This window comes from Pseudopipra pipra, chromosome 12 (assembly GCF_036250125.1).
Source record: "Pseudopipra pipra isolate bDixPip1 chromosome 12, bDixPip1.hap1, whole genome shotgun sequence".
NCBI lineage: Eukaryota > Metazoa > Chordata > Aves > Passeriformes > Pipridae > Pseudopipra > Pseudopipra pipra.
This window is the reverse complement of record NC_087560.1, coordinates 7220170-7243642: the sequence shown is the minus strand read 5'-3', so window position 1 is coordinate 7243642 and position 23473 is coordinate 7220170. Positions and strand designations below refer to the sequence as shown.

Here is a 23473-nt window from a genome sequence, read left to right as displayed (position 1 = left end):
ACTCGATCCTGCAAACCCTTCCACATGCACTCATTTGAAATGGTGGGAAAGAGGAGGGGTTTGTACAAACAAGACTAGTATTAGTCCGTGTAGTTCTCGAGTGTTTTGCATTGTTTGTGCATTGCAAGTCTTGTGTGCTCGTTCTGTGTGACAGAAAACGGTGTGAGCTATTTATCTGTTCATGGCAAACATGCTCTGCCATTTGAAAGAATCTAGCAGATCCTCACTGGTAGGTAACTGCCATTTTAAATGCTCATCACCAGGAGCAAGTTCTTACTTAGAAATTAGCAGTGTTGCATAAATAAATATTCCTACTAGGATTTCAGGCATTATAGGCAACACGGAAAAATACAATGGGCAATTTTATTTTGACTTAAAAGCTCTGCCTGAGAAAATCACCTTATAACTACACATGAGAAATTGCTGGAATGTCAGCTTCATTTGCAGTGGCCCCTTATGGCCTGATCACCCTCCCTGGCACGATAAATCACTGGCAAGATCCTTACCTTAACACGTTTGATCTCAGCTCAGCAAGACTTGGTTTTGATGTGAAGAACTCCAGATCTGTTAGGTCAGAGACAAATAGCAGAGCCACTGACCTGCAAAGTGCTAACTCTATATTAGACCCAAGTGAGCAGCCTTAAGCTCCTGAAAAGTCTGCCTTCACTTCTGCTTTGCATCCTGAGTATTGTTGAATGTTACTGTTAGCATGTTTTCTAAATTATGCCAGTGACATTTCCTTTTGTGTCGTTCTGCACATACAAAATCCACAAAAAATCAAACAAATAAGCATGTGGTGTGAGAAGAATTGTCTTGGGTAAACTGTTAGAATTATCTGCACTTTAGGGCAACATGAAATAAAACTCTATTTATCAGTTCTTTACCTCATTTACATATATGGCTTGCACTGGACCTTTTTTACTTAGACCATACTTATTAATATCATAAATAATTATATTCACCAGTGTGCTCAGTAAGGTGGTTCAAAGTGCCTGTATCTACATTTCTGTACATACAGAAATTCAAACTACTCCTAAAAAGAAAAAATCCAGCTTGTGACATTTACATTCAAAGTCTGAACTTTCACAAAGAACAGTTTTGTGGCCACTAAGTTTTGCAGCCTTGGTTTGAAACTATTCCTTATTGTCCTGGTTAAACAGTCACTTATCTCTACCACAGTAAGCAGGAGTGTTAGTCTACCAGAAAATTGGATGTTCTTAATGGGCTTTGGGGGAGAATAGCTTTGCATCATCAGCATTAAGTTAAATCACATTAAGTACCCACTTACAACATAGGGATTACCACTTATGACATCTTTGGTGAAAGCCTTTAAAACAAATTGTTGTGTTTGTTAGAAGAAGCTGTGAGATAACAATTCCCAGAAGTCTGATTTATAAACCCTTTTTGCTCTTCAAGAAGATGCAAAGGAACCCAACACCTCTCGTTCAATGCTGCAATGAAATCTCTTAGGCTGGAAATTCTTTTTAATAGAAAGTCTTGGGAAATACTGATTTATTTACTTTAGAATGTTCTTCAGGAGAGAAGAAAACTTTAGCTACATTCCCTTTCCTCAGAGTTCAGTTCTGATTTCTCCTCCAGTTCTTTCTGTTGAGAAGTCATTGCCTTTATATATACAAAACTGGAATAGGTCATTCTGCTTTTTATTATTCATAAGGCTGATTGGGGAGAACTAGGCTTAAACTGTCAAAGTATCCTGCTGTGCTTGGATACCTGACAAATTTACACCCCAAAGTACACTGTGGTGCTAAGACTAAAATTGGATGTGAAGGGTTCTTGCAAGAGCTGATTACAGTCTCAAGCAAATAAAACACTTGAGGGTATAGCAAAATAATGCCAATGTTTAAGAGAGTTTAACATTTTTATATATGACTGCTGAGCTATTCTGTATAGAGATGTAGGCCTGCATGAAAAATGAGCTCTTCTATTTACCTTTAAATAGAAACAGACTAATAACTCTGAGTATGTAAATTAAAAACATGACCCTCAACTTTTGCCAAACATGCAGCATTAAAAGCACGGACTAAGGCAAACCCAAAATCTAACTATACAGAGATTTCCTTAAATGAGCACAGTGCACTGAAAGTCTTGTCAATGAAAAGGTTTCCTTAAAAAACCCAAATATTCATATATGCAGTCCTGAGATTCCTCCTCCCCCCCTTCCTTTAAAATTCATGTTTCTTTTCCACTTTCTAACCAAACTCCATTTTTCTCTGCTGGAACCCCTTGTAGTGATACCAGAATGTGGGCAAACCTCATTAGTCTCCCTGCTGTTTACAAGACAGGATTTATGCTCGGTGTAGTGAACACAATGACACGTGATCACTAAATGGCTAAAATCACCATCAAGAATTTAATCTGAGAAATTTTTCACCCAGGCATTGCAAATACTATTGGTATGTAAAGGCATGGAACCCAGCATTAATTACAGCAAACTTGTCACCCCATGCCCACCCTTCTGCAAGGAGCACACCAGAGATGAGCTGCTTGTGAAGGTTAATGTCATGCAACCCTTGGCAGTTATCTGGTATAAGGTTATGTTGCAAATTCAATCCAGTTAAGTAATAACTAAATTCCCCTGGGACTTAGCTGCAGTTAAATGTTGCTGTTCCAGGTTCACTGCTTTTAGTCTCCCTAAAGACCGTTTAGGCAAACAGCTGGAAGAGCTGACTACAAAGGTTCTCAGTCACAGGGAACCATTCCAGGAAAGCAGGTAAAGGCTTCTAACCAGGAAATAAGTCGTCAAAGGATTTGTCCTGTTGCTCCCTCAAGGAAAGAAATGAACTGAGACAGAGAGCAAGAGCGTGAACACATTTGTGTTTCATGCAGAATCCCAACATTAAAAGCAGTTGTCTTGGCTGGAGGGAGGAAGAGCTGTGCTGCACCCATCAGTGGGCATGTTCTGAACCGGGCTCCTGGTTGTCATCTAAATAGCAGGGCCTTCCCTCTCCCTCCATGTTGGAGTGCCTTACTAAAACAAAACCTTAGAGAAGCGAAGAGAAACAACACCAGCACCAATTCCAGTACTGTCACTGTACGGCACCGATGGAATGCTCCTCCTAACAGAGGTACAGAGAGGAAAAACATTGCAAGCCCCAGCCTCATCTGAACTCATTATGCAGATCTTGCAGCAGGGAGGGCACTGCCTCCCTGACAATGCTCAAGGGAATAACAGAGACAACTCCTCATAAAGTGACACAGAAAGAGAAAGAGCATAAAGAAAGTGGTCTTTTCATCTATACCGTGTGTGTGTATAGGTGAGCACACAGAGAAGTGTGCAATTAATGCCATATAGAAGTGCAGACATGCATCCACATGTAAACAGCGGCTCTGAAATCCATCTGTATTGCCATTTCCCAGAATACTATGTACAAAAATAGATGTTTGATCTTCTTGTAGTCTGGCTGGTTTAGCAAGAGATCCTGCCTCTGACACTGACCTACTGTCTGAGTTAGTCATGGTTACACTCCCACAAATTTAAACTCCCCCATCTGTGAAGGAGCCTTGTCACCAGTTTTACAGTGAGGCTGAATCAATTAATGCTTTCTGAAAGATTTGATGGAGCAGAATATTAACACTTGCAGTTGAGTGAGGCCAGCTAAAAATGTCTTTAGTAATGTAACAAATGGATTTTAAAGTCACTATCAAAGGGTTGGACCACCAAGACTCCTAGGTCACCATCAGCACAGCTAGTACTTTGTTGTTAGTCTTATATCACAATTTCAAATGGACTAGTGAAAAGGCAGAGCTTGATTCTCACCTCTCAGGAAAACAGCATCCCATAAACATCACAAAAGAGAAGAGGCCGTCAAGTAGCTGTGGTAAAGTGTGATAAGGACAAAAAGAGGAAGACCAACAAAATGTCAAGCACTGATGGAAAAGGGGATGAAGGCTTAGCCAGATGTCCTGACAAACACGTGTGCTTGTTTCTCAAGGTCCATGCAGGCCATTCTGGTACAGGACTGCTCCAACCATACCTCACAACTGAAGAAACTGAGAAAATAAAATAAACCTCTTGATTTGGAAAGGCAGGTGGTAATTTCTTGCGTGTTTCTAACAACTCAAGAATAAATTTAAACTACTTCTGTTACAGCTGAAAAAAAAACCACATAAGCAAATGTGAAATGCATATGTTAAGGTATACTGGTGAGCTTTGAAAATATCCCGTGGAATCAGGACAGTGCTTTTATGTCTGGGTGCAAAGAACGTTTAAAATAGACTCCAAATATGTTTCAGACAACAAAATGAATTGGTTCCTTAAAAAAAAAAAATCTATGTATCCACCTGTCAGTTACATAAATGACTTCTCAAATCAATTTGACAGTATAAAGAGGTATTAAACCTAGTTTAAAATTAATTTCTATTTTAAGGACTTTTTACACGAGCAGAGTGGTAAATAAAAGTGAGGTGCAGTGCCTTGGGAAGCACTTTTGTGGTTTAGCTGAAAAGACTTTACAGGGTTTCTCGACTAACTAGATCACAATTTTCATCTAGGTCATGTTATAGTTAGGAAATAAAAGCACAAGTGCCAATAAACCAGCACAAGAAACTTGAGTGTGAAAATGTGTGATCTGGACTGGATCACAGAGAGGGGAAAAATAAGCATTTTTTTTGGTATAAAGGGATGAGAATTATCAGAGGCATAGCATACTTGGTATGTTTAAGCTATGTAGGGAGGACAAGTGAGGCTGCAGAGAGGGGGGAGCAGCTCCCTGTGCAGCACATTGCGTGGGTACTGCCTGGAGGAGAGACATAACACATAATATAGAGCCCCAGATAGGGAAGCAATGCAGATCATGAAGGATAATAGCAGGAGTGAAGTGGTGACTTCTGGATAAGAGCATCTGAAGTGACATTGAAGTGGCACTGAAGAGGAAAAAGGATATGAGGGCAGTTAGACTGGTGCCAAAATAACCACATTTTAGTTCAGCGAAAGCTGCACTGAAATAGTGTGTAGAGAACAGAGTTTTCTGTATCCTAATGTAAACAGCATTTGACATATACCTGTCAAGGACTAAAAATTGTGTCTGAACCCCTGAGAAATGGTCGTCACGTAAATAATTCCAGCTTCATTGCAGGAGAGAAACACATGAAGAAGCCCTACTCTCTGGGATACTAAACTTCAAGAAGCGGATTTTTTTTTAAAGAGGAAGTAACTTAGAAACTCCCTGCTTGAAGCTAGGAAATTAAAATCCGTAGAGTCAGCATGGAGGCTTAAGAATGTGAAAGAGTCAAAGAAGATTTGCATTCCCAAGGCTAAAAACGGGAAGCACAGGCAAGAAAATAAATGGGGTGGCTAAGAAGGACGATATGAGAGGAAAAGTAGGCTGAAAAAAAAGAACCAAAGTGCTAACTTTAAAAAACTGCAAAACACCCCCCCCCCCCCAAAAAAAAATTGCTACCAAATATTCTGAATAAAATTACCAAAAAGGTAACACAAATAAAACAGTCAGGAGGAGCCAAAGTTAAATAAATAAGCAGATGCAGGCTGTGGGAGAGTCAGTGGATTCTGAAAACAATCAGGCTATGAAAGGTATTAAAGGGAGGCTGAAGGTACTTCCAGAAGTGGCTGCTCATTTGGGGGGGGTGGGGGAGAATCTTAATTTGGCTATATGAAAGTAGATTTTATTTCTCACCAAAATTTAGAAAAGTAGAGCCACTAGTTGGAACACTAGAAGATGACAGGTAAAATACTTGTTCTACAGAATCATCTGTACTAAAATCTAACAGTAACAGTATATAAAATTTTTTAAAGTCCAGGACAAGCTGCAATTGTGCTGCAAAGAGTTGAAATAAAGTTTCTGAAATAAAAAGGAATCTCAAATGCTAATGCATCTCAGTTCTTCCAGTTTTCAAAATCTAAGGAATCAGGAATTGCACAAAAGCCAGTAGGAGTATACCAGGGGAGCGGTGGGGTAGACAAAAATGATGATGATGATGTATTAAGTGGTGTTTTTCCCACTGAAGCATGAGAAAACAATGCCACAGGACAAACCTGGAAGAACCTTCCAGTTGGAGAGATCTATTTCAGATGAAATGTACCCCTGAGGTTTTGACCAGCTTTAGTCACTTGGGCCCAAATTTAAGGCATGTTGACCTACTGACAAAAGGATAAGATCAGCCTTTATAAGACAGTCTAAAAATACCTGTATTTGCCCAAAATAAGAAATAGCTCTTCTTTGGAAAGAAATCAGTCTCACTTTAAAGCAAAGCCCTTACCTGTGTAAATATATGTGTTTGGAATTTCTGTATGGAAAGTTTCTGAGTAAAACCAAGGAATTTTGTATAACCACTGCCACACGACCAGAGCATGGCAATAGGACAGTGCCCCCTGGCATCCTCTTCCCATCCAAGTCCAGCAAAGAGGCTGCAGCCTGTTCTTCCATACAACACTTCCTACATCTTTGTGACTTTCCAAATGGATTTCCTTGTAGCTCACTTATTTTAAATTAGGGCATACTAGAAATCCACATGGAAATTAGCAACTCTATCCTTTCTGTAACCACAGCACCTGCTGTAAGCCTCTCCACAGCTGTCCCACCAGCATCCCTTTAGACTTTGAGTTCAATTCAAAGTCTTCATTACCTACGAATCCCTCACAGATTAAGGTCTATATACTCTGGTGGTCAGTGAGGTCCTTGTGTTTTAACCTCCAGCTGAGGTTCAACTGAGATTGAGCTGACCTTAAACGTTTTTATTTGGGTCACAGATTTTGATGTGGATCGTTCTCTGAAGTATTTTCCCATCTCAGTCCAACTAAGCTGGAATGTATTATGTTTCAAGTCATAGGTAAAAATATGGTTCACTAGACTCTCTGTAAAAGGCACTGACATCAAGTAATCAAGAATTAGGTCCTTTTTTTTCTTTTGTCATTTGGGAGACTATTTCAGCCTTGCTGTTGCAACAACACTTTGACGTGGCTTCACATATCATAGTTTCAGTAATGAAGTGCTCCAAAAGCTTAGTTAACTGTCTAACTTAAAATTGATGTGCTGCATTCTTGTCAGAAAGGTAGATTTCTATTAACAGAAAATGTTGATCAATGGAAATATGTTTTTGGACAAATTCTTGAATAGGGAAATTGTGTTTCAGAGAAAAAACAGGTATATGCAGCCTGAATAGGAATTCATTTGAGAAAGCACAACAATAATGAATGATTGGGCCCTTGGATGGCAATAATTTTTTAGACTTCATCTCTCTCTGTGTAATATTTAGTAGTAAATCTTCACACAGCTATTCATGCACTTACTATGCTTGAGTAGGGGTGCCAGGGCTTGTCTGAGGATTCCACACTAGAGGACTGCATAGAACTGCAACTTTCTGAAGATTTTTTAAATCTTTACACATCTGTGCTTATATTATATTTACATAGCTTCCTTATAACCTTGTCTCTCTTTAAGTGCATTTTTTGTCTGTAATTTCTTTCAGCTGAACTAAAGTTGATATATTGGTTACTTGTTTCTTAAAAACCCCCGAACAAACAGATAAAAAGCTGTGTTTTTTTTAGAACTGGGGAGAATGAAACTATTTAAAAAAAAAAATAAATAAAAGTTACAGTTCAGCCTTAGGAAAAATAGCTGCAAAACTGTAAAAGAAGAAATGTGACTTTATGCAGGACCTGACTAAGAATTTATGATATGGACCACTGAACTCATCTTTTGTCATTTATCTCTGTAAATGTGTGAGATTTCTTGGAAGATAGTTAGTCAAATTAGGAGCCGAGATGAATCAGTGGATATAATTTATTTAGACTTTAAAAAGGCTTTTGATGATAAAGTCCTTAGCAAGAGGCTATTAAGGAAAGTTAGTAACCATATGGTGAAAGATAAAGTCCTGCCATGGATTAAAAAGTGGTTAAGAGATAAGATAAAAAGACTGGAAATAAACGGATAATTCTCCCTGGAAAGAGGTTAATAGCAAGGTGCCCCTTCATTACCGTGACTAGCAATCGATATCTTGGTTCACCTGCTTTTGCAGATCATTAATAGTAAGGTATAGAATTTGTAGATAAAAATGTTCAGGCTAATCAGTGTACTGCAGAAAATATTACTGAGGCTGAAGTAAAACGACATTTGGGCAATTCAAGGGAGATGAAATTTGCCAAAGGTAGTAAATGCAAAGACAAGGCTCTTGAAAGGAAGGGTCCAGACTTCTGGATGCAGATCTGTTCCCAGTGACTTGAAATGTCGGACAACAGGCAGTGTAAAGAAGGGATGACAACTGGATTCAGTGGTTCCACGGTGTGGTGCTCCCAGGAACAAGGCAGTTTATGGCAGCAAATAACTTCAAACAGGCAGAGCCCATTAAGATCTGTCGGGAACAATTTTGCGTGGACAGGGTGATGGACAAGCTGCATCAAAAATTGCTGGACTGTGGGATTTATCACAAAATGTGGCTATACAAGACAGAAATTTAATGTGGGAATGCATCAGAATTGGTGAACTTCTGTGGGAAATGTTTCTGAAGGACAAAATGTAATGAAAAATTAAAGAGGGATATTATTTTTCAGTCCGAATGAACTCTCAGAAGAGAGTGTGAGAGGATGTGTGTGTCCCAACCCAATCCTCCATACAGCCAATGCCTAGACAGCCACAGATTTTGGATCAAATCCTTGCTCTGTCTAACACTGTGAGTATTCTTGGAGAAAAGACATGAATCCTGCTTTTCCTTCATGAGTGTCCTGCCCACTGGGATATCAAGTTGATGTCTCTGAGACCTCATACAAACTTAAGAGTGAATTATTCAACAGGAAAGAATGTGAGACTCTTTCCAAGGATAGCCAAAGGTGGCAAAATTTGGGCCTATCCACCATCAGAAATTAGGAATCCATATTCAAGTTTCTGCTCTGTTTGCTTCACAGCAGGGGTACGAATTTGTCTGCTTTTCAACTTGGGCAAGTGCTCTAATTATTATTGACCTTCTGGTTTTGTTGTGCAAATAAATATATGGATCTTTTGTATTTGAATACTTGAAATTTTAAACATTTTTTGCAAAGAGGACGAAAGCACTAACTGCATAGCACTTGTCCTTCGGTGTATCATCTGACCTTACAGACTGGACAGAGACAGAAATATATTATTGCACAGTTTGATGCATTAAACCAGTTTGCATTTTCCCTAAAGATCCAGCCTTTCCCTAAAGATTCAGCACAGTAAGAGGTCACTGCTACCATAGTTACCCACTCTAATGCATCATTCTGCAGGAGTTCTCCAGTTGTGACCAGTTTCAGCCTGGTGGTTTCTGTGTTTTTAATGCTCTTGAATTACATGGCTGTACTGGAGTAAGGAAAGGCAGGGACTGGATACATGTAGGGCTACAGTTGTTTCTTGTCCCTCATGAAATACTTGGGTAAATTGGGTTTATGTAGAAGAGTTTAAAACTTTGGGAGTAAAGAAATCCTATATTCAGGCTGCTAATTGGAAAGAAGTGCATAAACAGCTTGCAATTGCTGTATGAATTGATGGACTGTAGTACTAAACCCAAAGTATGAATACACTAGAAGAGAATTCAAACTGTATATTTAAACAACAGTAAATCTAAATACGGTTTATACACTAAAACATCATATATGATAATACAGAGGGACATATCTAATGGCAGCATCACAAGCTGAAGTGTTCCACAAAGGGGAAAGTAGCTGTTCTATTTGTCTACTCTTCAAGCAAACATCTCTAATTTTCTGTACCCAGTCTTTTGTAATAGGACTGTGCTCACCCACCTGACCCAAAAGGTGAGCTGGTTTCCTCAAGCATCACTCCCAGAATCTGACTTCAAAAGGCATTAAAGGAGCTCGTTTGGGGAAAGACAGGTGGGAAAGCGCATGTATGCATCACTTACCTGAGTTTTGCCAAAGCTTTTCTGCAGTTCAAAAATGACAAAGATTCTGCATATTATTCTAAATAAAATAGATTTGCTGCCTCCTATCTTAATGTCAGTTTAGAAGTTTATCTGGAAAACACATGCTGGAAATTTTGATGAAAAGGGTAATGCCAAGAAAGCATAATGGTGATGAAAGCACTGAACCTTAATAATAAAATGCTTCAAACCCAGATGCTTATCATACGAGAATTTGAAATGTATTTGTTAGCTTTTGTCTACCCAGAAGCAGTTTGCCTACACTTCATACAAACTCCTGTATACAGCTTTCTTTTGCAGTGCTGGGTAGTTTTTCTGGTGTGTGTGTGGAAACTGGATGGATTTTAGCCTATGGTGTAAGGGTAGAGGTAAACCCTTTAACACTGGACAAAGAAAATATGATTGTCAGCTAATTCATAGGCTGTTCATGCAGAAATGTTTCATGTACCTCTTCACTGCTACTGCACTGTAACTTCATCCCTTTAGAGCACCTCTTTATAAAAAGCTCTCAAACCCACCATTCTTCAGCTTTTCCTTATGCTAAAGTTGTTCAGCTCTTTCTCAGACTTAAATCAGTTGGCAAGTAAGAAACTTAAAACACCCATCTGGATTAGTGTCCCCAATATGATGCAAACTGAGAACATTTGTTCACTCAGCTACCTGATGTAGTGACAGAGCTGGGACAGGACAAAGCCCTGGGGTCCTCGTTTTATATCAAGCTGTCTTTTTAAAAGTCAACATGTCTGACTAAAACCACAGTGAAAATACTTTGTAAAGCAGTGTGGTTATGCCATAACAAAGGAAGGATCCTGTAGAAACACCTTTAGCTCCTCAGATGGAGACAGCCAGAGGGAAATGCTGCAAAGGGCTTAATCCACTGGGTTGATTCCATATCTACTGTCAGATACCTGGGAGGCATCTCAGGAGGGAAAATGGAGTTTTGTAAAAGCAAAAAAAAAGGAGTATCAACATGATACTACGCTGAGAACCCTGTGATCACCCTCAGAAGCTGTCAGGTTCTCAGGGCTGGGCTTCCTGCACAAAACATGCCAGTAACGTGTCCTTACTGGACGTCATGCCACAGCTTATCTCACACATCTGATATTTCTGGAGCAGCCCATTCTGGGAGAGTTTCTGGCATAAAGTTGACTTTTGTAGAAGCGTGACTTGTTGCCAGGGGAAGGGCTGGATCCCCTTCCTACCTACATGCCCCCTTACATGTGGAGCACAGCACTGCCAGCACGCTCCTGACGAGTCTGACGAGGGCTCGCTGTGCCACAGGGCTGTAGAGCAACCTAATTCCATGTAACACTACAAGACGTCCTATTCTGCACATGCAATCCCTCCCCAAATGTCAATGTTCAGAAGTAAAGAGTTAAAGAGCCATCACAGTGAAAAGAGAGATAATCTTCCATGTAGCAGTTCTTAACCCTGTGTGCTTGGACACTCACCTGCATGTCTGGTTCACATCCTGCTCACCAGTTCTCATTAAGCACATCTACAACACTTTATTTTTCACAGATCGTGCCAAGGTATTAAAAAAAACTGGGGAAAAAATATTTCTAATGACTGTTTGTTAAAAGCAGCATCGGCTGACTTCCAACACTGAAGCCACAACAGCTACTGCTGCACATCTTACATAAAAGCAGGGCATTGTGTATTTTCACCACTGAACATATTTTACCTGACCAATCCAACCTATATTACCTCTGTGCTCCATCAGGTGTACAGATTGGAAGGACTTAATATACAATTTTCTGGTTCCTTCAATAAACCTACTGGAGCAATATATCACAAGTTTCAATAATTCTGCCTAATAATCAAATAAATGAAAATCACTCAGGTAGTATTTGTTTTATCTGTGTTCTCGGAAGGAGCTTTCATAGCAGCCCCAAGGGTGATGCAGTTTTTTAAAGATTAATGAATAATAATTTTTTTTTCCAGTACATATCTTTACATACACATCTTTAACAAATATCATTTAAGAAATCTTGGAATTTTAACATGTTCTATCCTAACAAAACTGTCTATTTACCAACTTTAGAATTCCAGAAATAGAATTTAATTGGCAAAATATATTTTAAATTTTTTTCACTTGGTTTAAATGTTCACAAGTACTTCTATTTTTCACAAACATTTAACTCCCAAATGGTTAAGATTCAAAGATAGATGTAATAAAGAGTTCAAGAAGTCTGTGTCCTGGTTGTGTATTTAAAATTCCCAGCTAACTAGCAGGAGAGAGGCTGCTAGGAATGCTTACAGATGTCTGATTTTACAAGGTTCGAGTTTGTTGTTTTCTTTTTTTTTTTCATGCCAAAGTGCTTTAGTCTAATGTTATTTGTTGTTTATGGAAGTTGTTTGTCATTTAGGACATGAAGTGACCACTCCCTCAAAAGAAAGAATCAAGTTACAATCCATTATTTCATTTCTGATTGTTTTTCTTTGTAATAGGTGGGAAAGTGGATCCTGGATAAAAGTCCTGCCCAAGTCAAGACTCAAAGCTGAAGACTCCAATTATCTATAAATCACTTGAATTTCCTGCAGAGAAAGAGAAAAAGGAGGAAAGAGCGAGACAGACAGAAAAACAGAGACAGAGGATGTGCCAAGTGAAACATTTGATACCTGTCCTAAACCAAATTTTTCTCAAAAGCAACCAGGAGTTACCTGATACCTCAAAACTAAGCTTAGAAGAAACATGTTGCCGTTCTTTTTGGCTTAATATTAAATGAAAGAATTGTCTTTTAATTGTTCCACGAGTATAAAATGTGTAACACTGCACATCTGAGATGATGGCACTGTGTATTCTGATTTATTAAAGGTCACCATCCAGCTCACATTCTTACAGATAGGAAGCTGTGATTGCTGATGGCTGCTGTATTTTTCAAAGATTTTTAGAACCAATTCTCCAGTTTCAGAACAGAGAAAGGCAAGTAAATTTATTATGCAAACAGGCTGAGATACCACTCCCAAGTATTTCCCATTGAACACTCCTGAAGCACAGTTTGCACTGAAACCAACAATGAACAAAATTCATGCCAAATACTATTTGCACAGTGTGATTGCTCCCGAAGTGTAATGCTACACAACATCCAATAACTGCATTTCTTATTTATTTAAACTATTTTAAAAGAAATTGTGTGCCAGAAACCATATGCATCTTTTAATTTGCATATTGCAGTTTGCATTAAAATGTAATGAAATCTAAAATAGCTGACTTTCCTCTGAAATGTGCTTCTAGAACATGGAATTGCTGTAACAAATTAGAGGACAAATTAGTTTTGGCACCCGCTAAAAAAAAGAGAAAAGATGAAAAGCTTTTAAACTGATGATATGAAGGAAAAAATTACACTACATCGGCCAAAATGAGTCTCCTATCAGCTTTAAAGCTCCTGAAGTTGTATTTCGAGTAGATAAAAATGTTATCACCTTTTTCCAGTGCTGATGTGCTTATTTTCCCATTAAGTTACTTGGTAATTAGAAATAAAGTCTGACACATTGTAATCTGTTTATACAATAGATTTGAAACTTCTCCAACAGCAATGAAATCATTCTTTAAAGATACTAAAGATGCGAAGATTAAAAACATATCAACGAATTTAAAAATTCAAATTGCATTTACAAACAAATGACTGTTCTTAAAGCCCATTTTAATTGACAAAACTAATTTAGTCTCATAATACACCACAGAAAACCAGCAGATATTTCTACACCGACCCCAACTCTCTCTTTATGAAAATTAGTCTTAAAGGTTAGTAGGAAAAAATATGCCCTCTTTGCAATATTGTTCAAGGGTGTATTCAAGTATCACAGAAGTTGGTAGAGACCTGTTCCAGTGCTGTAACAACCTGGTAGTGTTAAGAGTCCTCCAGGAATCATAAAAGAGTCCCTTGGGCACACAGGGTAATTCAAGAAAGAAAATATTTCTATTTTCTGATTGAGATACACAGGTATGTATAGTAATGTCCTCTGAAGTACATCAAAAGCAACTAAAGTATATTCGAGAACTACTGATTTTGCACTGAAAGTAAACCCCAGCAGCTCTGTAGGAAATACTACATTTAAAGAGAAGTGGCAAAGCCAGTCCCAGCAGATCTAATTTGCTTTTCTATTATCCTGTGGTTTTGCAGATGATTACAGGGCTAAAAATCTGTTTCCTTTATTACAGATTCAAGGCAGTCTTAGTAGTTTTTTTTATCTCTACACTTAAGTTGGGTAGGACAGAATGAAACTGATTTTAAGCAAAATTCCTCCTTTGGAGGGAAACCCATGAATTTCTCTGCCAGAACAAACGAACACAACTTACCTTGGTGTATTTGATTTCAAGGTTGAGAGTGGGAGAAGGCAGCAGATGCAGAGATGCCATCAGAGCTGCAGGATCTGCCTTCACCTCCCCTGGCATCTCAATTTTACTGGAAGTCATAGTCTTGGGGGGGTTTTATAATACCACCGAGCCCCCCGCTCTGACCTGATGTTGTGTTGTGTTTTGGGTTGTTCCCCCCCCCTCCAAAGACCAGCGCTGAAGATGTTGCTCTCCTCCTCTGTATATAGGCAGGTGTCAAGCCGGGTCTCTTCTTATTGGACATGGGGGCAGAGGCAGGGGGGCAGGTCCATCCTACCTAGGGCGATAGCGGCACAGCCCCGCTCACTCGCGGCGCAGCCTCCACCGGGCCCCCCGGGCCCGCGCCCCGTCCCGGGCATTCCCGTCCCCCCGCAGCAGGACGGAGCTCCAGGGCGCAGGTCCTGCCTCCCGCCCGAGGAGCGGCACTGGGGAACGGGACGCGGGGAACATGGGGCACCGCAACTCTCGTGCTCCCCTTCGCCTCCCCCGAGCCGGGTGGGGGCCGGCGGGGAGGCGGCGCGGCCGGGAGAGGCCGGTGCGGGATCCGGCCCCGCCCGGGGCATCCCGCGGGGAGCGCGGGGAGCACAGCCCGGCTCGGCTCAGCCCGGGGAGTCCCGGCCGCGGCGGAGGAAGGCCGGCCTGCCCTGGGGAGCCCTGCCGGGGCCGGGGGCCGGTGACCCGCCAGGGGCAGTGCGGTGCTCGGGCGCGCACCCGGCAGGGCGGGGGCGGCCCCTCGCGGGTCCGGGACGCGGAGAGGGCACGGGGTGGGCAGGGCGCAGCCTCCGCGGTACCGTGCCCGTGGCGGTCCCGCTCCCGGGCGGCCACCGCCGCCGGCCGATGCTCCGCTCCGCACCTGGCGGCTGCGCGCCCGCCCTGCCCCGCTCCGCTCCCGCCACCGGGCGCGCACTGCGCGGAGCTCCCGGTGCCCGCAGCTCTGCCCCGGCCGGTCCGCTGTCACCCCGCGGCGCCGACACCGCGGGCTGTCCCCGCTGACACCGCGGGCTGTCCCCGCTCACACCCCGGGCTCTCCCCGCTCACACCGCGGGCTCTCCCCGCTCACACCGCGGGCTCTCCCCGCTCACACCGCGGGCTCTCCCCGCTCACACCCCGGGCTCTCCCCGCTCCCACCGCGGGCTCTCCCCGCTCCCACCGCGGGCTCTCCCCGCTCCCACCCCGGGCTCTCCCCGCTCCCACCGCGGGCTCTCCCCGCTCCCACCGCGGGCTCTCCCCGCTCCCACCCCGGGCTCTCCCCGCTCCCACCCCGGGCTCTCCCCGCTCCCACCCCGGGCTCTCCCCGCTCCCACCCCGGGCTCTCCCCGCTCACACCCCGGGCTCTCCCCGCTCCCGCCGCGGGACCGGCCCCGACCGCCGCCATCCCCGGCCGCCTGCTGCCCCCTGCCGGCCGCGCCGCGCCCCGCATCCCGCCTTATCCCGGGAAAGCGCTGAGCGCCTTTCCTGCTCCTCCTCGCCCCATCCCGCCCTCACCGCCTCCTCCCCCCGGCCGTAACCTGCACTCCTGCCTTTCCCCCTTCCAGCACAACTGTCTCCCAGTGCTGCGGGCACTGCCCCTGCAGCCCCTCCCGAGCTGGGAGCGCTGCAGCTGCTGAAGCGATGGGCAGCCTGGGTGGAAGCCCAGAGGCCCGGGACTCGAGCACCTCTGTTTCCAAATTCCTCTCCGGAAGGAAGCGATCAGAGGGAGCAGGTGCCTATGGCCAGGGCAAGCCCTGCCGCCCGGCTGCGGCTCTCTCTTTTCTTGAAGGTTCTTTGAAAAAGGACGAGGCTTAAAGGGCACAATAATTTCTTGAAGCAACTGCCACCTGATACCATCTGTTACTTTTTGGGGGGGTCCCTCTTAGTGGGAGGCCATGTCATGGAAGAAGTTGACCATGCCATACAGCGGGTTACTGGGAAGTCAGCAGCCAAACGGAGCCAGATCCACCACTCACCATCTCATACCCATCCAGGAGGCAGCGAACAGTGCCTGTGCAGTGCACATGTGGCCTGACTTGCTGGATGAAATAGCAGATGGCTTGAGCTTGTAACCTTGACTGAGCTGACAGGCATCAGAAATTCATGGTCAAAGCCCTACACTGTCTCTGGTCAAACCTTCTAGGCAGAAAACAGGAAGCCCGGGCCATTTTTGTTACCTTAGGCAAAATCAATAAAGTTGTGCTTACTGATGCAAACACTCCCAACATTTTGAACCCGATCAGATGTCATGTTTTGAAGTTATCACATTGCAGATAGATAAACAGAGAAAGGACACCAAAGCTACAGCTGCCTAAAGTTGGCAAAACAAAGCAACAAGAAATATACCACATGACCTTTTCATTGACCTAGTCAAGAATAAACAATGGGGTCTGGCCATGTTTTGATTTTGTTACAATATCTGTTTGTTGATTCCCTTTATATTCCTTGCTCCATCTTTGAGAAGTTTGCAGACAGTTGAAGAGATTGTCCCAGCGTTCTCTTAGTGTTTGTACAGGAGCATGGGACAAAGGTTGCTTCTGCACAGGCAGGCAGCACAAGGTACAGAGTTATTTCAGTGTTAATAGGCGTATTTCTGTAAATTTCCATCTCAGTAATGAAGGAGACTGCAGATTTTGCTTTCTCTCATTTTTAGTCTTTTTTTTTTTTTTTTGACCTGACAGAGGAAATGAATCCATAATACTGTGCTGTAATGTGACATGCAGAGCTGTCAAACTGTGACACTTGGGATGAGTGAGACATTTAAACGTCAGAAATTCAATTTTTAATGGCACACTGGCAACACAGACCTAACACTTCATCACAAGGATGACACCTTCTAAAAGCCATTTTAAAATAAATCAGAGTGAGGATGTGCTCCTTTGAAAAAGGAATACATTTAAACAAGTTTCAGGAATGAGGAAACTGTATAACAGTTTCATTATTAAATCAATAAAATTGAGAAGGTTTTAGTGAGAAGAGATGTGGAGATGCAGTTCAAACCCACCTAGTCTGGAGCTGCTAAAGCGACCTTCATCAACTACTTGTTGTGCAAACTACACTCCTCTTACCTCTAAAAGCAATTCAGTTTGCAAAAGCCCTCAGAGACGACCACGTTTAGACTGTTACCTACAGCTTGTTGGCATTCCCAGGTGGAGAAGGGCACTGCACTTACCATGGCACAGACTCCTGGTCTACAGTCACCCCCAGAGAGGTCCCCAGAAGAACATGGCAGACGTGTCCTGTCACTCTTCCTGACAGCAATTCCTCTTCCACCACCTGGGGAGACAAGGAGGTGGCCTTAGTGCCCAGACCACAAGTGGGCTGTCACCAAGTACAGCTGTAGCTCTGCTGAGCAGAATTAGAAGCTTGTGAGGCTGTTGTGGACACCCTGATGGATCCAGCATGGTGAGCCGCTCCCGTGGTTCAGCACTACACTGGATACTTTATGATAGCAAATTGAATCATGGCTTCAAACTGGGCAAGTGAATGTTTGATATTTAACATCTAATACAATTTATTCTTGAAGGGATTACTACCCTTATTGCCTTGGACATTAGGACAATAATTCAGTAATATTGATGAATACACAAGGAAACTAATTTGTTAAAGAAAAAAAAGGGAGTCCAACAATTGCCAGGATGATAAAGAACAGAAACAATACTCCAGGTTCAGCCCAAGTTCTGTGGTGCCTAAACACCTCCATAGAGCAGAGAAACCACTTATTGCAGTCCTGTAGTTTCTGGGCTTTTTTCTTGGTGTATTTGCAGTACTAAATCAACTGGCAATTAAGTCAGACTGGCTTATTTTCTCTCACATGAATGGGTTTTAATTAAACTTCTACTTAGACAGCAAATCAGGAAACAAATACGTTCTGTTTCAGATTGCAATGCCAAAGTCTTCACACTTTGTGAAGAAATGGCTGTCCAAAAAGATGAAGAACAACCCAGTGACTGTTTCTTGCTTCAGTGTCAGAATTTAGGCTAGCCAACAACAAAATCATTCCTGAAGGGTTTTGTTTTTATATTTAGAGCAATCTGAACACATAATTTGAAGATATACCTTTGTTTCATTTAGAAGTCTCAATTTCTCCCCCCACCCCAAGCAGCTGGTATTATTTATGGACAAGGGTATAGACCTGGCTTATACAAACACCATCTGGTGGAAACAGGACCTGTGGTAGCCAGAGAGGGTGCAAAAGCAGAGCTGCACTGTTGAACACAATACAGATGTAATTAAGGTATTTCTGGGTTTCTCAATCAGCATACCAGTATTTTTCTGCTCTACCCTACTGTGTCCCTTTTGTCTAAAGGAAGTCAGAAAAACAGAGTGGGTGAAACTATTTGTATCTCAAATACCTCTTTTGGGCAGAGTAGCTGTGCCAAAACTTGTATGGATACACCACTGAAATGGGCAGTGGAGACAGCAACTCCAACAACACTCCAGCCAAGAACCCTTCGTTCTCGGTGCTTCTAATCCGTGAATATTTCTTATGCTCCTTAGTGAGCTCCAGACTCTAAGCACTGTCACACACATGAAGCAACTGAATCACATCATTCTATCACATTCCTTCTATCTATTCACATCACTTCCAATGATTCCTTTCAAGATCAACTGCAAAATCTACCTCAAAATTATTTCAATATGATCGCTAAGTTCTTTTATGTTTATTTTTCAGATGTCCCACTACCATTTAGCAGGGATAACTCTGGCTCCTCGTATAAATTCAGTATTGATTGAGAGAGCCTACTCCTCTGTACCCTTTGCCTCCTGTTCCAGTAAATGCCTCTTCCTATTTCTTGTGTGCTTTAGAAATCACTTTCGGAAATAAAACAAGGATCGGAAAGGAACTTCCACTAAGTTATTTTTCAGCTCAGACTTCCACTTAGGAAATGTGAACTTCATTTTCTGACACATACAGTAAAAGCTCCAGCCTCAGGTGTCCTATTTTAATTGCCTGCTATTTTCATTACTGACCATGATGGCAGCAAATGCTCTTCAGGAGATACTTGTATTTTAATTTATCTGCAAACATAAATCACACATTACAGCACTTTTTTCCTCTAGGTTAATTGAATCAATTCTCTAAATGTCTCCATGCCTGACCATTGAAAGAGGCTCGCTGTTTGAAACCTCTTTAAGAATTATGGCCCTTGGTGTGTGTTCAGGATCGTATCAGTCCTTGCTCCAGACAAAGGTATTTTATACATATAAGGTAAAAAGGTATTGTTATACACACAAGCAATATTATCTGTGAAGCAACACCCACAATACTGTGATAATCCTGTAAAATATTATTTCAGAATTTTTTCAAATATCCCAGGAAATTAATTTTTAATATCATAAATCTTATATCTAGACTGATTATTAAATTGTTATTAATATTTTAAGTTCTAAAGAAACCAAATAGAATCTACTTTTACTTCCCTTATTTCTACATGAATTTTAATATTAAAAAACCCCAAACAGAAATGCTGATGTCAAGAATGACCATTTTGTTACTGAAAATCCAGAAATGGCTAATGAAAAAAACTTGATTTAACTTTTTTTTACTAAAAATGAGTCAAATTGATAGCTTTTAGTAAAATGAGTCAAACAGATCAGATTTTACATGTGATATTGGCCATTTTGTACCCAGTAGAACTGTTAATTGCTGGTAAATTAACAGCTGACAAATTTACAAAATTTGCAAAAAGAAGAAGCCTAAAAGTCAGGATAATTTATTCAAGCAATTGCCACCTGATACAGTTGGTAAATTTACCAATTGTTGGTAAATTTACGGTAAATTTAATCCAAAACTGAGACTCAAATTTAAGGATTTGAACAAGCCACAAATAATCCAATGAGAGTGATAATGCAGGAAATGCTTGAAAAGACTCAGTGTTTGACTCACTTTATAACTGGGTCAGTTTCAAAAATGAGTGTTATAGTTTAAGGCACCAGCTGAAATGTCCCTGTCCCTCACTGGACTGCTGTGGCAGTCACGAGTGACCTCAGGACAGTGCTGTGAAGAACATGTGCTGGCAATTGTGAGGTTGTAGGGAATGTGCTCTTGGTTGTAGATTTTATTCTGATTTTAAATATATAAAAAACCATCTTATTTTGAATTTCATTTCAATTTACCTGTTTGAATTTATTATTTGTAAAACACATCAAGCCTCAAATGGTTTGACCTTCTGCTAATGTATATCACCTAATGAATGGATGCAATTAACTAATTCATATTGGAATATTGCACTTTCCAGGTCGCATTCATCATCACTAAAAGTGTGATCTAGTTTGCAAGTTTAAATTTTTTATTATTACCCTTTAAACTGAAGAAATAAGTCTTATATTTAATTACCTGAACTTACATATTCAATTAATAGCTTCATTACCTCAATGAACATAGATATCACAAAGAAGTAACAAGAGTTTGCTGCTGGATCTGCTCTTAAGTACACCTTATGAAGGGTCAGCTGTGAACCTCAGAACATGTTTTTTTTTTACTAAAAAGTCTTGATTGTGGAGTTTCAAAGGAACTGGGCCTGGCAATCTAATATTCTCATACAGGAGCCTGAGATTTATCATCTGTACTGTAATATTTAATACATAAAAGGAATCCCAGAAGCAAAACTTATGTTTCTGGAAAGACAGAGGATTTAAACGTTCAAATGTGAGTAATTCTGAATGAAAGGGAATGAAAAGAATGAAAACCAGGCAGGCTGGCAGCTCACCTACTAAAGGGTGAGGGATGAGTGGAGCGTGGAGGCAAAACAAACACTTGTGGGGGAGAGGGGACAAAGCACCAGGAAGAGCAGCTCTTTCAGGATATAATTGTCCACCAGATTGTGGCTGTGTGGCATCCTTGGAGGGCCACCAGAGTGGGAGACGGGTGAAGGCAGGTGGGCTGGGGAGTCAGACACAGGAAACACTGTCCCTTTCCCCATGGAAATTAGGTTTCAGAGCCATGAATCCACTGTCCTAGTTAGCTCCATCTGTTTGCCAAACATGCAACTTTGCTTTCGTGTGCCAGTAGAGTCAAATCTGTCACTACCATTGGCTTTCATGTTGCATTTCTTTTATCCATTAGGTAGGCTCAGATCTCCTGCTCTTCCCGATCCTACAGGTAACCTTAATAAATCCCAGGGTGTCTATTGCTATAGGGAATCTGTGCCCTGTAGAAAGATGAAAGGTTTTGATAATGTAACCCATTCAGGTTAAGAAAACACAGAGTTTAGATCCCTGCAAAGCCCACTGGATATACTTTGAGGTTTTCTTCATGCTGCATACATATATTTGCCAAGATATCTTTTGTTTTTAATAGCAAAGCTATTTGAGAAAAGGGAATATGCAGAAAAGAAGAGCAGGGAATTGGCTGCAACAAAGCATTTGTCTGCACTAAATTGTTCTATACCTTAAAAGCAAAATTCAGAAATTCTCAGGGCCTATTTTATACACAGACATGTCTCTACAACGGATTTTAAAATTTACTATCATCAGTTATATAACTATATATAATATAGTTATGTGCAGTGACATCAGTTATGCACTGAGGCCTAATGGTGTGCCCAGCCAGACAAGAACACGGCAAAGTCTCGGAACTGTGCTTTAGAGAAAGTCCAATCTAATTCTCCCTGAAATCACAGAATCACAGAATATGCCGAGTTGGAAGGGACCCACAAGGATCATCGAGTCCAACTCCTGGCCCTCACAGGATCATCCCCAAAGTCACACCGTGTGCCTGAGAGTGTTGTCCAAACACCTCTTGAACTCTCTCAGCCTTGGCGCTGTGCCCACTGCCCTGGGGAGCCTGTTCAGTGCCCGACCACCCTCTGGGTGAAGTACCTTTTTCTAATATCCAACCTAAACCTCCCCTCACACAACTTCAGGTCATTCCCTCAGGTCCTGTGACGGGTCACCAAAGAGAAGAGAACAGTGCCTGCCTCTCCTCTCCCTCTCCAGGCTGAACAGACTCAGTTCCCTCAGCCACTCCTCACATGGCTTCCCCTCAAGGCCCTTCACCATTTTCGTTGCCCTCCTTTGGATGCTCTATAATGGCTTAATATCTTTCCTATATTGTGGTGCCCAAAACTGCCCCAATATTCCAGGTGAGGCTGCCCCAGTGCAGAGCAGAGCAGGACAATCCCCTCCCTTGACCAGCTGGTGATGCTGAGCCTGATGCCCCCAGGGCACGGTTGGCCCTCCTGGCTGCCAGGGCACTACTGACTCATATCCAACCAGCCATTGACCAGGACACCCAGGGCCCTTTCCCAGCACTGCTTTCCAGCACATTCCCAGTCTGTCTGTACAACTGGGGTTGCCCCATCTCAAGGTGCTGCAGAATCCAGCACCTTCCCTTGTTGAACTCCCTGTGGTTGGTGACTGCCCAGCCCTCTAATTTGTTGAGGTCTCCTGCAGGGCCTCCCTGCCTTCCAGGGACTCAACAGCTCCTCCCAGTTTTGGGTCACCTGCAAACTTGCTCAGTGTCTCTTCCAGTCACTCATCCAAGATGTTTTAGAGCATAGGGACCAAGATGGAGCCCTGTGGAACCCCACTAGTGACAGGTCACCAGTCTGATGTGACCCCAGTCACTGTCACCCTCTGTGCTTGACCCATGAGCCAATTGCTCACTCACCCCATGATGTGTTTATCCAGCTGTGGGCTGGACATTTTGTCCAGAAGGATCCTGTGAGAGGCAGTATGGAAAGCTTTACTGAAATCCAGAAAGATTACATTAACTGGCTTCCCTTGATCAGCTAAGGTGGGTTACCTTGTCAGAGAAGGAAATCAGGTTTGATAAGCAGGACTTTCCTCTCCTGAAACCGTGCTGCCTGTGACCAGTGACTGCGTTGCCTTTCATGTGTTTTTCAATATCTTCCAGAATAATCTTCTCCATAACTTTACCAGGCACTGAAATGAGAGTGACAGGGCTGTAGTTTCAGGGGTCCTCCTCCTTGTCCTTCTTGAAAATCGTGACAACATTTACCAGCTCCCAGTCAGCTGTCAGCAACAGCAGACTTCAACAAGCTTTCAATCAGGCCTTAAAGATTACCAGCAAAAAGCTTAAAAAACACATATGTGGTGTGGTTTTGATCTCATATTCATGATCTGAAATGTTTTATCTGGACACTGAGATCACAGAAACAGAGAAGAAAGAACAAATTCTCAAAGGGTCCCCTCACGTGCCCTGCCCCTCCTCCAAGGTGAGCTTAGCTAAACTAGAGCTGCACACTGCAAATATTTCCCTTGTTGAGCACTTTTTCTCCAGAGACTACAGCAGAGACAGAAGGCTGATCAGAAAACACAAGAACT

At 42.2% G+C, this 23473-nt stretch overlaps 1 protein-coding gene across 2 annotated transcripts in view; it reads right to left on the bottom strand.

Annotated features, from left to right (window-relative positions):
• The window catches only part of ALDH1A2 (aldehyde dehydrogenase 1 family member A2), a 61053-nt gene extending 37989 nt beyond the window's left edge, over positions 1-23064 (bottom strand). Inside the window, exons 1-2 of one of the 2 annotated variants that reach the window (XM_064668237.1) lie at positions 22932-23064; positions 17355-17458 (exon numbers count right to left, since the gene is read on the bottom strand). In XM_064668237.1, the coding sequence (XP_064524307.1) occupies positions 17355-17357 (3 nt within the window). In that variant the 5' untranslated portion in view covers positions 17358-17458; positions 22932-23064. Of the gene's footprint in view, positions 1-14176; positions 14412-17354; positions 17459-22931 lie in introns of those variants that run through there. The other variant, XM_064668236.1, reaches the window with a different exon arrangement.
• Between the last annotated feature and the right edge of the window lie 409 nt (positions 23065-23473).